Genomic DNA, 14,869 nt, shown 5'->3' with positions numbered 1-14,869 from the left:
GCCCTTCCCGCAGCCCCGCCAGCCCTCTCGGCACACACAGTGACCCCATCGCAGTCCCCTCACCGGCAGCGTGACCCTGCCCCGTGGGGCAGCCAGGGACCCCACGCCCCTTCGCCGAGCCCCTTGGCCCTCGCCCTCCTCCGTGGCAGCAAGCCTGTTCTCTCCCACGCTACAATAATAATAATCCTGACGGGTGGTTACGTGCCTGCCTGCGAGCACCCATGGGTGCTGCTCCCCGCTTGCTGATGTGCACAGCCCCCCCCCCCAGCACACGCTGTCCCTGTTCAGTGCTCAGCTGGATGTGACCGAGCTGTCAGCCTGCCCAAAGACAGGGACCCGGCAGGGGTGACAGTTCCCATCGCTGTGTTGGGGGTGCCACCATTCCCTGACCCTTCCCAGTGGCCGCGAGGCCAGCGATGGCCATGGTGCACGTGCTCCCTCAAGCGCCACGTGCCACAGGCAGCCGGCCGCTGGCTCTGCGCGTCCGTCCTCCTCTCTGGGACACCCTGGGGCCCTTCGCTGTGGGGCAACGCAGGGACCAAGCTGACCAGGCGCTGCAGCCGATTCGGGGTGCGCTGGGTGGGCAGGAGGGGGGATGCCAGCGGATGCCCCGTGACCTCCAGGACATCGATGCTGCGGGGCTGCAGCATCCCTCTCCCACCCTGGGGTGCCCGGCAGCGCCGTGGTGGGTTACTGGGGGGGATGCATGGGGATGGCGTGGGCGCGCGTGGGGCCGGGCACGGCTCCCCGCTGGCTGCGGGTGCCGCTGCGCATGTGGAGTGAGTCTCCATGGGAACGGGGCGGCCGCGTCCCCGCCACGCTCACGCTCACGTCTGTCTCGTTGCAGGGCCCCCTCCCCGGCGGCCCCCTCCCAGCGATGGGCAGCGGCACCCCGCCGGCCCCGTCCCCCTGCCGCCCGCCCCGCCTGCCCCCCGCCCCGCCGCCCACCCAGCGCACCCAGGCCTGACCCACCCGCTCCAGCCCCCCCCGGCTCCATGGCGAGGACGGACCCCTGACGGCGGGTGCCCACGGGCTGGAGGAGACGCCACCGGGCACGGCCTGGGGAGATGCCCTCAGCGGCCCTGACAGCATCGGGTCCCACCCTGGCCCTGCCGCAGCCCTGAGCATCCCGTCCCCCACCGCGAGAGCAGGGAGAGGCAGGGGCCTCCCCCCGGGGCCGGCAGCCAAGATGGTGATGTCCCAGGGCACCTACACCTTCCTCACCTGCTTCGCGGGCTTCTGGCTCATCTGGGGGCTCATCGTGCTGCTGTGCTGCTTCTGCAGCTACCTGCGGCGGCGGGTGAAGCGGCAGCAGGAGGAGCGGCTGCGGGAGCAGAGTCTGCGCGCGCTGGAGCTGGAGCCGCTGCACTACGAGGGTTACGGGGGCAGCCCCCCCGGCATCGCCATTCCCCACCGCCTTCGCCTTGATCCCCACCATCATCACCCCCACCACGTCCCACCCCCCCGGCCCTGGAGCTGCCGGCACGGTAAGGAGCAGGGAGGGGCTCTCGGCATCTCCGGGGCGCGCGCCTCCCCCTTTTTTTAGGGGGGATATGACACGAGAGCCGGGGCGCAGCTCTGACAGCAGCGGGGGTCCGGGGGGGGGGCTTTGCCTTGCAGAGTCGGACCTGTCGAAGCCGCCGTGCTACGAGGAGGCACTGCTGATGGCGGAGCCCCCCCCGCCGTACAGCGAGGTGCTCATGGACACACGGGGGCTCTACCGCAAGATCAACGCCCCTTTCCTGAGCCACGAGCGGCTGGAGAAGCAGGAGCAGCCCCCCAGCTACAAACCCCTTTTCCTGGACACCGGCTACGGTTCGGCGCTGCACCTGCCCCGCTCGGCCAGCCCCGGCCCCGCCTGCCCGGACCTCTACCTGCAGGCAGAATGCTCCCCCCGCATGTTTCCCAGCTGGACAGACTCGGAGCTCAGCAGCAGGGACACCTACGAGCCGGGGCCCTGGCACCTCCCGGTCTCCATGCCCCTCTTTGGCAGGACTACCGCTGTCTAACGGCGGCACTGGGAGACCCCCGGACCTTGCTGCTGGTGCCTCTCTGGCACTGGGTTGGGGGGGTGGTGGTTTCGGTTGCCCACGTCACCCTGGGGACTCCCGCCCCGGCGCGGGCCATCGCCGCCGGCGCGGAAGGGGCTGGTTCCCCGTCTGGCCCCCGCCGGCCCCCCCATGGCCGGGGGGGTGCTGGGGACCCGGACTCTGCTCTGTTTCTTAAATTTTTTGTTTGTTACAGTTTGAGAATAAAAGTTTGTGGCTCGGGTTCGCCTCCCGGCAGGCTGGCATCACAGGACCGCCCCCAGGGTGGCGACACCCTCCGCTCCCCGGCACCCCCCCGGTACCCCCCAACAGGCTGCAGCCCCCGTGGGAGTCACTTTATTTATTAACAGACATGAGCACACCGCCGGTACAGAACTTGTGCTTTCCAAAAACAGTTACCGTGGGGGGGGGGAGAGGGGCCAAGCCGGGGGGAAAGGGGGCTCCCGGCAAGGAAGAATGGGGAGGGGAGGGCAAAAGCCCCACGCCAGCTCCTCGCCGGGGTTTGGGGAGGGGGGGGGCACTGCTGGCCGCAGCCTCGCCTCCGTCAGGTCACTTTATTGCCATATTCATTTATTATTAATTATTATTATTATTCCTTTTTTTTCTTTTAACTCGTGCAAAGTATGGGGGGGCTCCCGGCGCAGGGGGCATGAAGAGAACGAGGACCCCGTCCCACAGCCGGACAGGGGATGCGAGCGTTTTGCCCCCTCCAAGGGGCGCTGGGGCAGCGAAGGGGGAACGGGACTGCTAAGGGGGGGCCTGACACGGCTCCTACCAACAACTTAAAAAAGAGAGAGAGATTGGGGGGCTGTAAAAGGTGCCCCAGGGCAGGGGCACAGCGGGGTGGCCCCCACCCAGAGGCCTCATCCTGCAGGGCCCTGGCGGGGTCGGGGGGGGGGCCTGGCCCCCAGCTGCAGCCCCCCTCGCCCCCCACACCGGCCGGGATGGGCTGCCTGCGCCAGCAGCAGGGTCAGGCTTACAGGCCCCCCCCAAAGCTCTCCTCCTCCTCGGGCAGGGGGTCCGCGTCCCAGCACGTGATGTCGATCTCTGGGGGACAAGGTTGGGGGGGGGTGGGGGGTGTGTCAGGGTGGTGTGGGGTGCCCCATGGAGGGACAAACCCTCCCCTCACTGTCCCTACTCACCTGGGGGCTTGTTGTAGAAGACAGGCTGGGGGGCTTTGGCCGATGGCTCCTCAGGGGGGGGCACCTCCTCCTCCTGGGACTGGCTGAAATAGCCCTCACTGGCCTGGTGAGGGGGGGGCAGGTGGTCAGGACCCCCCCCGTCACCCCTCTGACACCCCCCCCCCCAAGGTGGTGCTCACCTGCTCCCCACGACCCGGCGTCCCGTCCTTGGGGGCCATCTCCCCGTTGGTGATGGGGGGGGTCTCTCGGCCTGGGGCATCCTCCTGGGGGGCACGCTGGCAGCTGAGCCCCCGCGGCTGGGGGTCCCCCCCGCTGGCTGCCTCCTCCTCCTCCTGCTCTGTGTCGCAGAAGGTGGCGGGGGGCTCGGGCAGCTCGTCCAGGCTCAGCAGGGCCCCCTCGTCGGGCAGCGCAGCTGGGGCGCCCTCGGGGACAGGGGCGGCAGGCAGGGGCCAGGCAGCAGCGGGGGTCACCCCGTCACTCTGCCACAGGTCGATGAGGCTCTCGGGGTTGGAGTCCCCCCTGGGCTGGGGCTCGGTGGCCACGGGTGGTGGGGAGGGCTCGGTGGGCTCCAGGGTCACCAGGTCCCCTAGGGCATCACCCCCCACTGTCCACACTGGACTGGGGCTGGGCTTGTCCCCGGGGGGCTCAGTGGCCTTGTCCTCAGGCCCTGGGCAGGGCCAGTGCTGCTCGGGGGTGGCTGGCCCAGCCTCCTGGGCACTGGGGCTGGGGGAGTCTGCAAGGGAGACAACAGTCAGCGGGGACAGACCCCCCCCCACCCCTCATCCATCTGGGGGACACCCAGAGACAGGGCTGCAGCTGCGGGGGGGGGGGGGGGGGGGGGGGGGGGCGGTCCTTTGGGGGTGGGCGCAGCGCAGAGATGCTGCGGGAATGGGTGGGAGTGGCTGGGCAGGGAGGGGACCGATGGCATGTGCCAGGGGACCAAGGGGACATTGTGGGGGGCAAGGTGATCCCTTGGGGTGGCTGGGCTCTGCTGGGGTGGGAGGGCAGCTGGGAGGCACAGGGGGGTGTGGAGGGGACGAGGAAGGGTGCACAGGGAAGACACAGAAGGGAAAGCTGGGATGCACCAGAGAATGCAAAGGGGCCAGTGGGGATGCAGCAGGGACACGTGGGGACTGCAGCAGAGCTGGCTGGGATGCAGTGGGACAGTGGGGATGCAGGGAGGGAATCAGCAACACTGGCAGGGATGTACTGGGGGATATGGCAGAGTCACACTGGGGGAGACAGCAGAGCCGGGGGGCTGCACTGGGGTGATGCTGCAGCGATGGTGGGCATGCACAGAGCAGGGGAATGCGCTGGTGACAGTGGTGATGCACCGTCTGGGGCAAGGCACTGGAGATGGGGGGATGCATGGGGCTGGCGGGGGATGCAGCAGAGACAGCAGGGATGCACTGGTGTTAGAAAATGCACTGGAGATGGCAAGGATGCAACAACGGCGGGGCTGCAGTGGGAGGGGTGGGGGGTGCAGCAGGGACGGCGGGGATGCAGTAGCGGGGGGTGCAGCAGTGACGGCGGGGATGCAGCGGCGCAGAGCAGCGGGTATGGCGGGGATGCACCGGGGGACACAGCAGAGGTGGCGGGGGCTGTACCGAGGGATGCAGAGGGGGCACCATGGATGCACCGAGCGATGCGAGGGAGGCTGGCAGGGCTGCAGCGGGGGGGGGTGCAGCCGGGGGTGCAGAGGAGTCGGGGGGATGCGCTGCAGGGAACCGTGGGGACCAGCCCCGCGCCCACCTTTGGGTGTTGCCGGCGTCTCGTGGCCCACGGCGCGGGTGCCCAGCTCGCCCAGCGGTGAGGCGGCCGGGCTGGACTCGCAGGGGCTGCAGCCCGCTGCCGAGGCCTTGCGGTAGGCATCCGACTGGCTGCCTGCGGACAAGGAGATGGGGCGGCATGGGGGGGGCTGCCCACATGGCGGGGGGACCAGCACCCAGCACCGCCCCTGCTCCTGCCCCACGCCAACCCGGCCGTGAGCTGTCGAGTGAGTGTCACCATGTACCTGCCACCACGTCGTCCCCTCCTGTGGCAGTGGGGCAGAGGCACCCGTGGGTGCAGCAACCACCATGCCCCGCCTCCAGGCATCCCCGCCAGCCCCGCGCAGCCGCAGCCCCTCCATCTGCCAGGTACGGGGACGGACAGCCCCACACCCGCCGGTGCCCGCGGGCCCTGCCCACGCATCGCCCAGCGGGGCCCTGGCACAGCCTCGCCTCTGCAGGCACAGTTCCGTGCCCTGCTAGCCCCGGCTGGGGGGGCACAGCCCCACATGGCCCCAGGCACCGTCTGGCCCCTTCTGCCCCATCGGCACAGCCCCTCACGATCCTGGGCACAGCCCTTTCCATCCCGCGCTGCCGCATGGGCACAGTCCTGCATGGTCCAGGGCACAGCCTGCCCCGTCCCCTTCTGCCCCATGGGCACAGCCTGCCCCATCCACCTCTGCCCCGCGAGCAGAGCCTGCCTCGTACCTCCCCGTCCCATAGGCACCACCTGCTCCATCCCATGGCAGAGCATCATCCTCCCCGGCACAGCTCTGCCCTGTCCCCATGTGTCCCACGGGCACAGCCTGCCCGGTGCCCCCTCCCCGTACCATGGGCACAACCTGCCCCGAGGGCACAGCCTGCCGCATCCCCCCACCCCAGGGGCACGCCACGGGACCAGCCCCAGCCGGGACGTGCAGGGTGCCCGTGGGTGCAGGCACAGCCCCCGTCTGGGTGCCCGGCCCTCTCGGGGTGCCCGTGGGAGGGGTGCTGCCCCTGCTGTCGGTCCGGTGTGCTGTGGGGCTGGGGTGGGCTGTGGGGTGGCCGCCCATGGCTCAGCCCCCCCAGAGCTGCGTGCCCGGGGGGCTCCCAGCTACCTACATGGGAAGAAAGAGGAGAGGTTTGGGGTGCGGTGGCAGGTGATATAGGGGAAGGGGGTCCGCGGGGGGGAGGAGGAGGAGGAGGAGGAAGAAGGCGGCCCACTGTCAGCTGTCTTTATGAAAGGACAGTGCAGACGACCTGCCGAGAGAAAGACAGACAGACGGACGGACGGACGGAGAGAGAGAGAGAGCAAAGAGATGGGTCAGTCCCTGCTCAGCGCAGCCATGGCGGGGCCGGGGCACCGGGGCACCGGGATGGGAGGATGGTGGGACAGGAGGCAGCACCGACAGCGGGGCGGGAGGATGGCGGGACAAGAGGATGGAAAGGCAGCAAGACAGAAGGTGGGAGGCAGCACCGCGTGGCCGGGCGGGGAGAGAGGCCAGGGCATGGCCACGGGATCAACTATCTGCTCGGGCACAGCACGGCCCCACAGCATTGACCCACAGCACGACCCACGGCATGGCCCCACGGCATGGCCACAACACACAGCCCACAGTACGAGCCACGGCACAGCCCCACGGCACAACCCCCCAGCACAGCCCCACGGCACAGCCCATGGCGTGACCCGTGGCATGACCCCACAGCAAGAACACACATCACAGCCCCCACCATGGCACAGCCCCTCCAGCACAGCACCCCAGCACGACCCCCAGCGCAGCCCCACAACGCAGCCCCACAACGCCACAGCCCCATGGCTGGCGGTGCCCACCAGGATAGCCAGCCCCTGCCCTAGAGCCACCAGAAGAGTCCCAGGGCTGGACCCCAGACTGTGGGGCAGTCCAGCCGCCCCACAGGGCAGCCCCTGCCAGCCAGGAGCACACCAGGTGCCCCACGCCTGCCCCACTCAGTCCTGCCCCTTTTAGCTGCCCCCGTGGGATGAGTTTCCTTCCCACGCCACCCCCGGACCTCCAGCCACCCACCCCTGCCGCACCGACCGTGCTGCCACCCTGGCTGCCGGTGTGGTGCCATGGCAGGTGAGCGGATGACCCCCAGCAGGGAGCAGGATGAGCCCCCCCGTTGCTGAAGGCACCCCGGCATCCAGCCCCTGCCAAGCTGCCCCCGCTGCAGGGTCCACGTGAGGCGCGGTGGCAGTGGCGGTGATGGTGGCGCAGCAGAGCAGGACGACCCCCTGCCATCCTCGTGCCTCTGGCACCCACAACTGCGGCGCCGGGGATGACAGAGGGGACACCCCCTCCCCACATTACAGCCTTGGTCCTCCCAGATCCTGCTGCAACCCGCCGAGCTGTGGGGAGCCCCGGCAGCGCTGCACTCACCTGCTCCGCAGCCCCCCAGCCTCTCTGTGCCCCCCCGGTGCCCACAGCCCCCCCAGCCCCTCACCTGTCCTGTGGCTGCCCGGCGAGACGGCATCACTGCTGCCCGATGCCACCCGCTCCTGCTGCTTGAAGAAGTCCCGGGGGTTGTCGGGCCGCTGAGCAATGATAGCAGCAGCCTCCTGCGGGGACGGGGGGGGCTGAGACCCACCGCGCCGGTGGTGTGGGGCTGCGGGACCACCCCACACACGCCCCAGCTGGGTCCCCATCCAGCTGTGGGCACCGCTGGCTGGGGAGCAAGGACCGGCACTGGGCATGGCCACTGCCGACTCACCTCAACCTCTGACTCGGATTTCCTGAGCTGCTGCCTGTCGTCCTCCTCTTGCTGCTCGCCCTGGGAAGGGATGCGGCGTCACCCCGCTGCCCAGGGACACCCTGGGGACAGCCCTTCCCTGGGGGTGATGCCGGGCAGCAGCTCCGGCTCCGACCCCATCCCCACGCCTGCCGCGGCACTTACGAAGATGGACTGCTCCTTCAGGCGCTGCCGGGCCTCCTCCGCCTCCATGCTCTGCTGCTTCCGCCTGCGGGGGGCACGGGAGCGGGGCTGGGCACCGGCTCCAGCCCCCATCCCAACCCCACCCCATGAACCAACACCTACGCGCCCACCCAGATGCTCACCGCATGTGCGCGGCCGTCCCGTACGCACACCCCCCGCCGCTCCCCGGCCCCGCCGTGCCTGTGCTCCTCGATCTGCTCCTCGCGCTCCCGGTAGCGCCGCTCCCGCTCCTCCTGCTCCAGCCGCTCCTGCTCCATCCGCTCCTGCTCGAACCGCAGCCGGGCGTCCAGGGCCTTTTTCCGCTCCTCCTCCTTACGCAATTCCTCCTCTTTCTGGTGGAGAGGGGGGGATGAAGGACGAGGCTGCCCGTGAGCCCGATGGCGGCTCACCCCACTCCCTGATGGCCACCGGCTGCCCCCACCTTGGCCTGTTCCCAGAACTGCTCCCGGTTGAGCCGCTTCATCTCCACAGTGGCATCAGTTTTCTGGTACGTGGTGCCCTGGGACGGAGGAGAGGTGGGGGGGGCGGAGGGGCTGGGATCAGCGAGGGGGAATAACAGTAAGCGGCACACGGGGTGATGGGCTGCGGCAGACAGGAGCCCCGGGTGGGAGGGGGGTGCCCCGCGCCCGCCGCCATCGCTGCCGTGGGGACATTACCACGGGCTCGGCGTTCTCGTCCTCCCGCAGCCGCAGGCGATGCAGCACTGGGCTGGAGACGCGGGCCAGCCCGTTGGAGAGCCGCTGCCCAATGGCCCCCGGGTCGATGTCCTCCACGCTGCTGGCGTTGACAATGACATCCACGCCCTGAGGTGGGGGCAAGTGGCCGTCAGGGACCGGGGTCGGTGCCCCGGCAGCATTGTCCCCCTCCCCAGCATCACCCACCTGGAAGAACTCGGCGATCTTGGCCACGTGGCTGGCGCAGGCACACTTGCGGGCGTCAGGCACGTCCTCACCCACCTGCGGCAGCCGAGGAGGGGCTGAGCCAGGGAGGGGTGGCAGGGTGACCCCCCACCCCCTGACCACCATGGGGCAGTGGGACTGTGGGGCTTCCGCATCCTCCCAGCCACCACGGGCTCCTCCCTCGCACCCAGCCATGTCCCTGCCAACACTGCAGCCCCAGTGGGCACGGCCCCTGCCCCAGCATGGCTCCCCCCACTCACCCAGTTGACAAGGACATATTTGGGGAGCACAGCCTGGGGGTCCTTGACGCTGCAGAAGCCGTACATCACCTTCTGGATCTCAAAGTGGCCAGACAGCTCCAGCAAACCTCCGCCTGGCACAGCACCATCAGCCCACGTCCACCCAGCACCGGGATGGGTGCTGGGGACAACGTCGGCAGAGCCAAGCTGTCTGTGGGGACAGAGGACCTTACCTCCTGACGCTGCCAGCTTCAGGTCATCGGAGCCATCCTCGTACGTGTACAGGGCCCTGGGAAGACAGCGTGGGTGAGACACAGCCGGGGAGAGCGTGGGGCGGACCCCCACCTCCCCATCCTGCTAACACTGAGGTCAGGGCAGGTCCTGGGGGCCCGGCCAGGTGTCCCCAAGCTGCCCCACAGGCACCCCAACCCCTTGCCCATCGCCACCACGAGGGGCCAGGCAGGACTGCAGGCAGAGCCTATCCCCCTCCCTGCCGGCTGGCAGCTGTGGGGCAGGGTCCCAAGGTTGGGGACAGAGGGGTCACTTGGGCACAGGGACCAGCTGGGCGATGCCACCAACAGACCGCAGGCTGCCATGCTGTTCCACAAGCCACCGCGGCCTCGCAGCTTCTTGCCCACCCATCCTTGTCCCCCCCCACCCCCGCCATCAGCTATTGACCACCTTTGGGGACAGCCCCACGCCCTGGGAACTCGGGGTCGCTCACGTGCCTGCCTGTGTGAGCCGCCGGCCCGCAGGCACCAGGCCGGGGGAGGACGCGGGAGCACCAGCAGCAGCAAATCAATGTGCCGCCGGGGTGTGATGGGGCCGTCATGGAGACTGTTCCTTGGAAACTGTTCCCGGCAGATGGGAAACCCCTTCTCGTTCCTCCGTGCCCTGGCCAGCCCCGCCGGGGCTCCACGGGGACCCCCGCCAGCCCACACCTCCCCAGGGGCGGGCGGGCAGCTATGGGGGGGGCGAGGATGCACACCGAATCGGTCCAGGGCAGGTGGGCGAGGGGACGGATGTCGCTAGGCAACCAGCATCCTCCATCGTCATGGCAACCCCCTCCCATCCCAGCTGGGATGCAGCTCGCCCTGATGACGAGGTGATTAGCGGAGGGGCGCGGGGGAGGCAGGCAGGCAGCGGGGACCTGCCGGGGCCTGGCAGGCACCCAAACCTGCCTGCCACCGTCACGCCGGGGCCGCCCGTGCTGGACCCCCCCCATCCCTGGGGCGGGCAGGCGGCTCTGCCGATCGGCATTCGGCTGGCGGCGCCCGCGCGGTGCTCGCCCGAGAGCCAAAATCCCCGTGGCGCCGGGCAGAGCCGTCCTCACCCGAGCTAGCAGCTTCCACCCGGATGCTGGGCTCAGGGATGGGAATCGGGGGGGCCCCTATGGGCAGAGCCACCCCCAAACCGGGGCCATGGCTGGACCCCAGGAGCTGAAAAACAAGGGGAAGGCAGGCGGGTGCCTAACACAGAGGGGGCCTCCCTCCGCTCCCCAGCACCCACCACCCCCCGAGCCCCCGGCAGCGAGCCGCAAATAATTGCACCAACAAGATTGACTTTAATCCGCACATCCCGATCCCGCTAATCGGCCGCCCCAGCCGGCGCTGGCTCCCAGCCTGGAGCCCGCAAAGCAGCTGCGAAGCGCCGTCTGCGATGCCTGCACTGGGGACAGGCAGCAAATGCAGCCCCCGCCTGCAACCGCAGCCCCGGCCCGGGGGACCTGATGTGATCCCCCAGGAATGGGGGGATGGCGGCAGTCTGGGGGACCCCCAGGCCAGGGGCAGGGGTTGGGGGCTCGCAGGGTGGGATGGAGCTGGCTGCAGAGGGGAGGAAACTAGGGCAGAGCCATGGCGTCACTGCCTGGGGAGCCTGTGGGTGCTGGGGGCACACACTGCCTGCTCTCCCCACCCCTGCCATGCAGGGTGGCACCCGAGCGCAATGATGCTGCCTGCACCCAGGGGTGCTCCCAGGGCAGCTGGGGCTTGGGAGGGTCCCATTACCCCAGGCACCACTGCAGAAACAGAGCCCTGCCCTGAGCACAGCCTCACGGCACAGCCTGACCCACACCAGGATGGAGGATCTAGAGGTTTCCAGTTCGGGGGCCAGTGGGGCTGTGCTGGGGCCAGCAGCATCCCCGGGGGTGCCCCCAGGGACCCGCAACCCAACAGCATCACCATGAGCCACGGCAGCAGGGACCAGCCGTGCCAGAGGGGGTGCAGGCAGCATCATGGCTCGCTTACCCCCTTCCATGGGCTTTAATCCCTCCACCCAGCCCGTACAGCCCCTTCCCACCCCCTGGGAAGTGGGATGTGGCATCCCTCCGGGCATGTGGGTCACCCGTGGGTGGAGGTGCCCCGTGCAGCCCAGGGAGGAGGGCTCCCCCCAGCCAGGGGACTCCAGCAAGGATCCCCCCATCACCCTGCCAAGGGGACAGTGGCCCCACTGCCCTCACACGGCCCCATTGCTCACCAGAGCAGTGCCCGTGGGTGCCAGCACCTGGGGCACCCGCAGCTGCCTGCCCCCCACGCCACGGCCAGGGAGGGGGAGCATCGCCCCAGCCCAGCACATGTGTTTCCAATGTGGCTGGGAGCTCCAGGGAGTCGGCGTGCTCCGAAAGCAGCACCAAATTCCTTTCCGATCGAGTAATGGGCCCCAGCAGCCTCCGCGGGGCCGGGCAGGGGGAGGGGACGCTCGGACCCTCCAGGACCGGGCTTGGGGTGCGGGGCGGGGGGGGGAACACGGAAATCCCAGACTAAACACAGGGATCCCGGCCCGGCGAGAGTGCGGCACCCCCCGGCACCAGCCCAGGGCCGGGCTCCGGCACAGTGTCCTCACAGCCCCTGGCTCAGTCAGGCTGGGCCACTGCTGGGGGACAGTCCCCATCACCCCAGCCCGCTGCAGCCCCCCGCCCAGCATCACCCCTTATCCCGCACCCAGGCACTGGGCCCTGCAGTGGGGATGCTGCTCCCACTGGCACTGAGTGCCAGGTACCCCGGGTAACTGTGGGGTGGAGGGGCTGGGGAGGATGGGGTGAGCTCAGCCCCAGCGATGGAGGTGGCAGGGGCTCGCTGCCCGGCCGGGGCTCAGCGCTGGAGATGGGGTGGGCCCAGCCCCGGTGCTCGCCTTCCCGGGAACCGTTTCTGCTGCTCTCAGCAGCTTTGGCAGGGAGGGCTCCTTTGCAGCGGATGCCGGGAAGCGAGATGTACCCAGGGCTGACAGCTGCCTCCTGGCCGGCAACACGCCCCGCGCTCGCCCACGGCGCCCTTGGGCTGGCGGCGGGATCACGGGGCTCCCCGGGGGCCCGGGGCTGGCGGGGAGCGGGACCTGCCCAGGCCCACACAGCCCGGGGGGCTCCCAGCCCCGCCCCGAGAGCAGGGACCCGGCTAGAGAGCGGGGCGCACTGCGGCTGGGGGTGGGTGCACCCCGGCTGGCGGTGGGCGCGCGGCAGGGACCCCGGCCAGAGAGCAGCAAGCACAGCGTGCACCCAGCACCCCGCGCTGCCCAGCACCCCGGCTCTGCCCAGCGCGCTGCACTCCAGGGTGCCGGCAGCACCCCCCATGCACGGCACAGGCACCCAAGGGGGGCAAGGAGAGGGTCCTGGGGGCCAACAGCCCCAGCCAACCCCACGGCACCCAGGTGGGGCTGGGAGATGCGGGTGGGCGCTGGGAGAATTGGGGTGGTGGTGGAGGGATGCTCCCTGCGGGGTCCTGCGCCGGCTGCAGCGGGGCCTGGATCCGGCCGGGCCCCGGCACCCGCAGCACGGGGTGCCCAGCACGGGGGTGCAGGCTCGGCAGGGCAGCCCGGGGGTCCCGCCGGGGGAGGCCACCCCCGCCCCGAGTCCGCAGCAGCCCCAGCCCGGCGGGGTGGTCCCGGGCCGACTCACCGCGGCCCCCCGGGGACAGGGCACCCCGGGAGCTGGGGGGGCCGGGGACAGCGGGGCCGGGGGGGGATGCCCGGCCCCGCCGTGGCCTCAGGCCTCGCTCCGCGGGGCAGAGGTGCCGCCCGCTGCCGGGACACCGCCGGGGCCGGGCTGGGGGCCCCCCGATCCCCCCCCCCCCCCCGCCCCCGGCGCTCCTGCCCTTGGCTCCGGTTCCAGACAATGGCGAGGGACCCGGGACCGGGCCCAGGACCGAGGGGACCCCCGGGCCGTCCCCGCCGTGCGCGGAACCCCCGCTCCCCTACGCTCGCTGCCCGGCGGGGGGTCGGGCCGTGCCGGGGGCTCCCGGGGGCGGCGGGTCCCGGCGCTCGCACGTGCCGGCCCGGCGCAGACAAAGCGGGGACCGCGCCCCGGCCCGGTGCGGCGGCGGCGGGCAGGTGCGGGCACCGGGGGCGGCGGGGCCGGGCACACACCCCCCCCCACCCCACCGCCCCGCCCGCCTTTGTGTGCCGGGGCTCCCGGCACGGCGGGCCCGGGCGGCGGCGGGCGCAGCGCGGGGCGCGGCCGGTGTTACCGGGCGGCTCCGTTGCACAAAGGGCGGCGGCGGCGGCGGCGGGGACAAAGGGGCGGCGGCGGCGGCGGTCGCGCTCACCAGTCGGTGGGGCTGTCCTCGCCGATCACGTCCTGGTAGGAGGCGAGCAGCTCCAGGCGGTGCGCCGCGAAGCCGACGCCAGCCATGGCGGGGCCGGGATGCTGCCGGGGGGACCGGAGGGACCGGCCGGCTGCCCGCCTCCGAGACACTGCCGCAGCGGCCGGGCGGAGGGGCGAGCGGCGGGGAGGCTCCGCCCGCCGCCGCGCCCGGTCCTAGCGCCGCGAACGGCGCCCCCCACCCCCAGCCCGGCCCCTGCCCCCGCCCCGGGCCCCCGCCGCGCCCCCGGGGCACCCCGCCGGGCTCCGCGCCGGCACCCTCGGGGTGGGGCTGCATCGCCCCTGTCCCGGGCTGCCCCCGCACACGGCTCGACCCCCGGGACCCTGCACCCCGGGGACCCGCAGCCCGGGCTCTGCTCTGCCCCCACAGCCCCGGGGACCCCGCGCCCCGCAGACCTGCGCCCGGGCTCTCCTCTGCCCTGGGGACCCGCATCCTGCACTACCCCTGCCTGGGGACCCTGCGTCCCGGGACCCCACATGCTGGGGGCTTCTCTGCACCCCAGACCCTCCTCTGCTCCAGCATCCCACCCCCCCCGGGGACACGGCACGCCGGGAGCCCTGTGCCCTCAGCTCCCCTCAGCCCCAAGACCCGAGGTTTGCTCTCCAAGGACGCGGCACCGTGGGCTCTGCCCCGCACACCCAGCCGTGCCCTCGCTGTGCACAAGATGTCGGTGGGCACAGCCTTCGTGGGGCCCCCTTTGCTGCACGCCTGCCCCTCCGTCCCTGCCGCTCCCAGCTGCTGCCCGGCACATCCCCCTGCTCCCAAACCCCTGGGTCCCCTCAGGACCCTGCCAGGCTGTGCACAATGGTGCCTTTTCCAGGAGGTTTTGCCTGTGTGTGAACCCACAAAGTTGCTTTTGCACTGACCCACACAGGGCTCTGGGCGGGCTCCCGGCCTCCGTGGGTGCTCCCGGCCTTCGTGGGTGCTCCTGGCTCCCAGCTGGGTCTGCATCTCCCTGTCCCACCCTGCCTCCCCAGCCCTGGCACTGCCCGCATCCTGGACCAGAACCGTGCCGAAGGTGTCTCCGTGCTGGAGCCGCAGCGGGGAGCATACAGGGCCTGATCCCCGCAGGTTGGGGCTGATGCTGGTACAGTCCTTCCCAAACCAAGCCCTTCAGAGCAGCCTGTGGATGAGCCCTCCAAGCTCAGTGGGACACAGGACAGGGTGCCACAGGCCCTTCCTGCTCTCCCCACGCCTGCACGCCACCCTCACACCAGCATTTCCGAGCCAGGCCGGAGCTGGAGCCGCCCTA

At 71.0% G+C, this 14,869-nt stretch overlaps 2 protein-coding genes across 3 annotated transcripts; one reads left to right on the top strand and one right to left on the bottom strand.

Moving 5' to 3' along the window:
* Positions 1 to 996: 996 nt before the first annotated feature.
* PRR7 (proline rich 7, synaptic) lies at positions 997 to 2,270 on the top strand. Its single transcript, XM_068408729.1, has 2 exons — positions 997 to 1,487; positions 1,621 to 2,270. Exons 1-2 carry the CDS (start codon positions 1,190 to 1,192, stop codon positions 2,007 to 2,009), a joined length of 687 nt encoding a protein of 228 aa, XP_068264830.1. The 5' UTR covers positions 997 to 1,189; the 3' UTR covers positions 2,010 to 2,270.
* A 135-nt stretch (positions 2,271 to 2,405) lies between these two features.
* Positions 2,406 to 13,692, bottom strand: DBN1 (drebrin 1). Of its 2 annotated transcripts, XM_068408999.1 has the most exons (15): positions 13,561 to 13,691; positions 9,259 to 9,314; positions 9,047 to 9,159; positions 8,769 to 8,843; positions 8,544 to 8,690; positions 8,309 to 8,386; positions 8,068 to 8,219; positions 7,849 to 7,912; positions 7,666 to 7,725; positions 7,399 to 7,513; positions 6,061 to 6,198; positions 4,943 to 5,074; positions 3,370 to 3,923; positions 3,191 to 3,293; positions 2,406 to 3,095 (listed from the first exon to the last, which is right to left on the bottom strand). In XM_068408999.1, exons 1-15 carry the CDS (start codon positions 13,644 to 13,646, stop codon positions 3,025 to 3,027), a joined length of 1,944 nt encoding a protein of 647 aa, XP_068265100.1. In that variant the 5' UTR covers positions 13,647 to 13,691; the 3' UTR covers positions 2,406 to 3,024. The 2 variants fall into 2 exon arrangements, with proteins under 2 accessions (XP_068265100.1, XP_068265099.1); XM_068408998.1 differs by lacking the exon at positions 6,061 to 6,198 and having other exon boundaries at positions 13,561 to 13,692.
* Between the last annotated feature and the right edge of the window lie 1,177 nt (positions 13,693 to 14,869).

Source organism: Nyctibius grandis, chromosome 10 (assembly GCF_013368605.1).
Source record: "Nyctibius grandis isolate bNycGra1 chromosome 10, bNycGra1.pri, whole genome shotgun sequence".
NCBI lineage: Eukaryota > Metazoa > Chordata > Aves > Nyctibiiformes > Nyctibiidae > Nyctibius > Nyctibius grandis.
This window is presented reverse-complemented; position numbering and strand designations above follow the sequence as displayed.

Excerpts from the sequence above, each read along its gene's own strand:
- PRR7 (XM_068408729.1), top strand. The coding sequence starts at position 1,190 with ATGGTGATGTCCCAGGGCACCTACACCTTCCTCACCTGCTTCGCGGGC. Across the intron at positions 1,488-1,620 it reads GCCCTGGAGCTGCCGGCACG|AGTCGGACCTGTCGAAGCCG; the intron begins GTAAGGAGCAGG and ends TTTGCCTTGCAG.
- DBN1 (XM_068408999.1), bottom strand. The coding sequence starts at position 13,646 with ATGGCTGGCGTCGGCTTCGCGGCGCACCGCCTGGAGCTGCTCGCCTCC. Across the intron at positions 8,387-8,543 it reads ACGAGAACGCCGAGCCCGTG|GGCACCACGTACCAGAAAAC; the intron begins GTAATGTCCCCA and ends CCTCCGTCCCAG. Across the intron at positions 7,514-7,665 it reads AATCCGAGTCAGAGGTTGAG|GAGGCTGCTGCTATCATTGC; the intron begins GTGAGTCGGCAG and ends CCGTCCCCGCAG.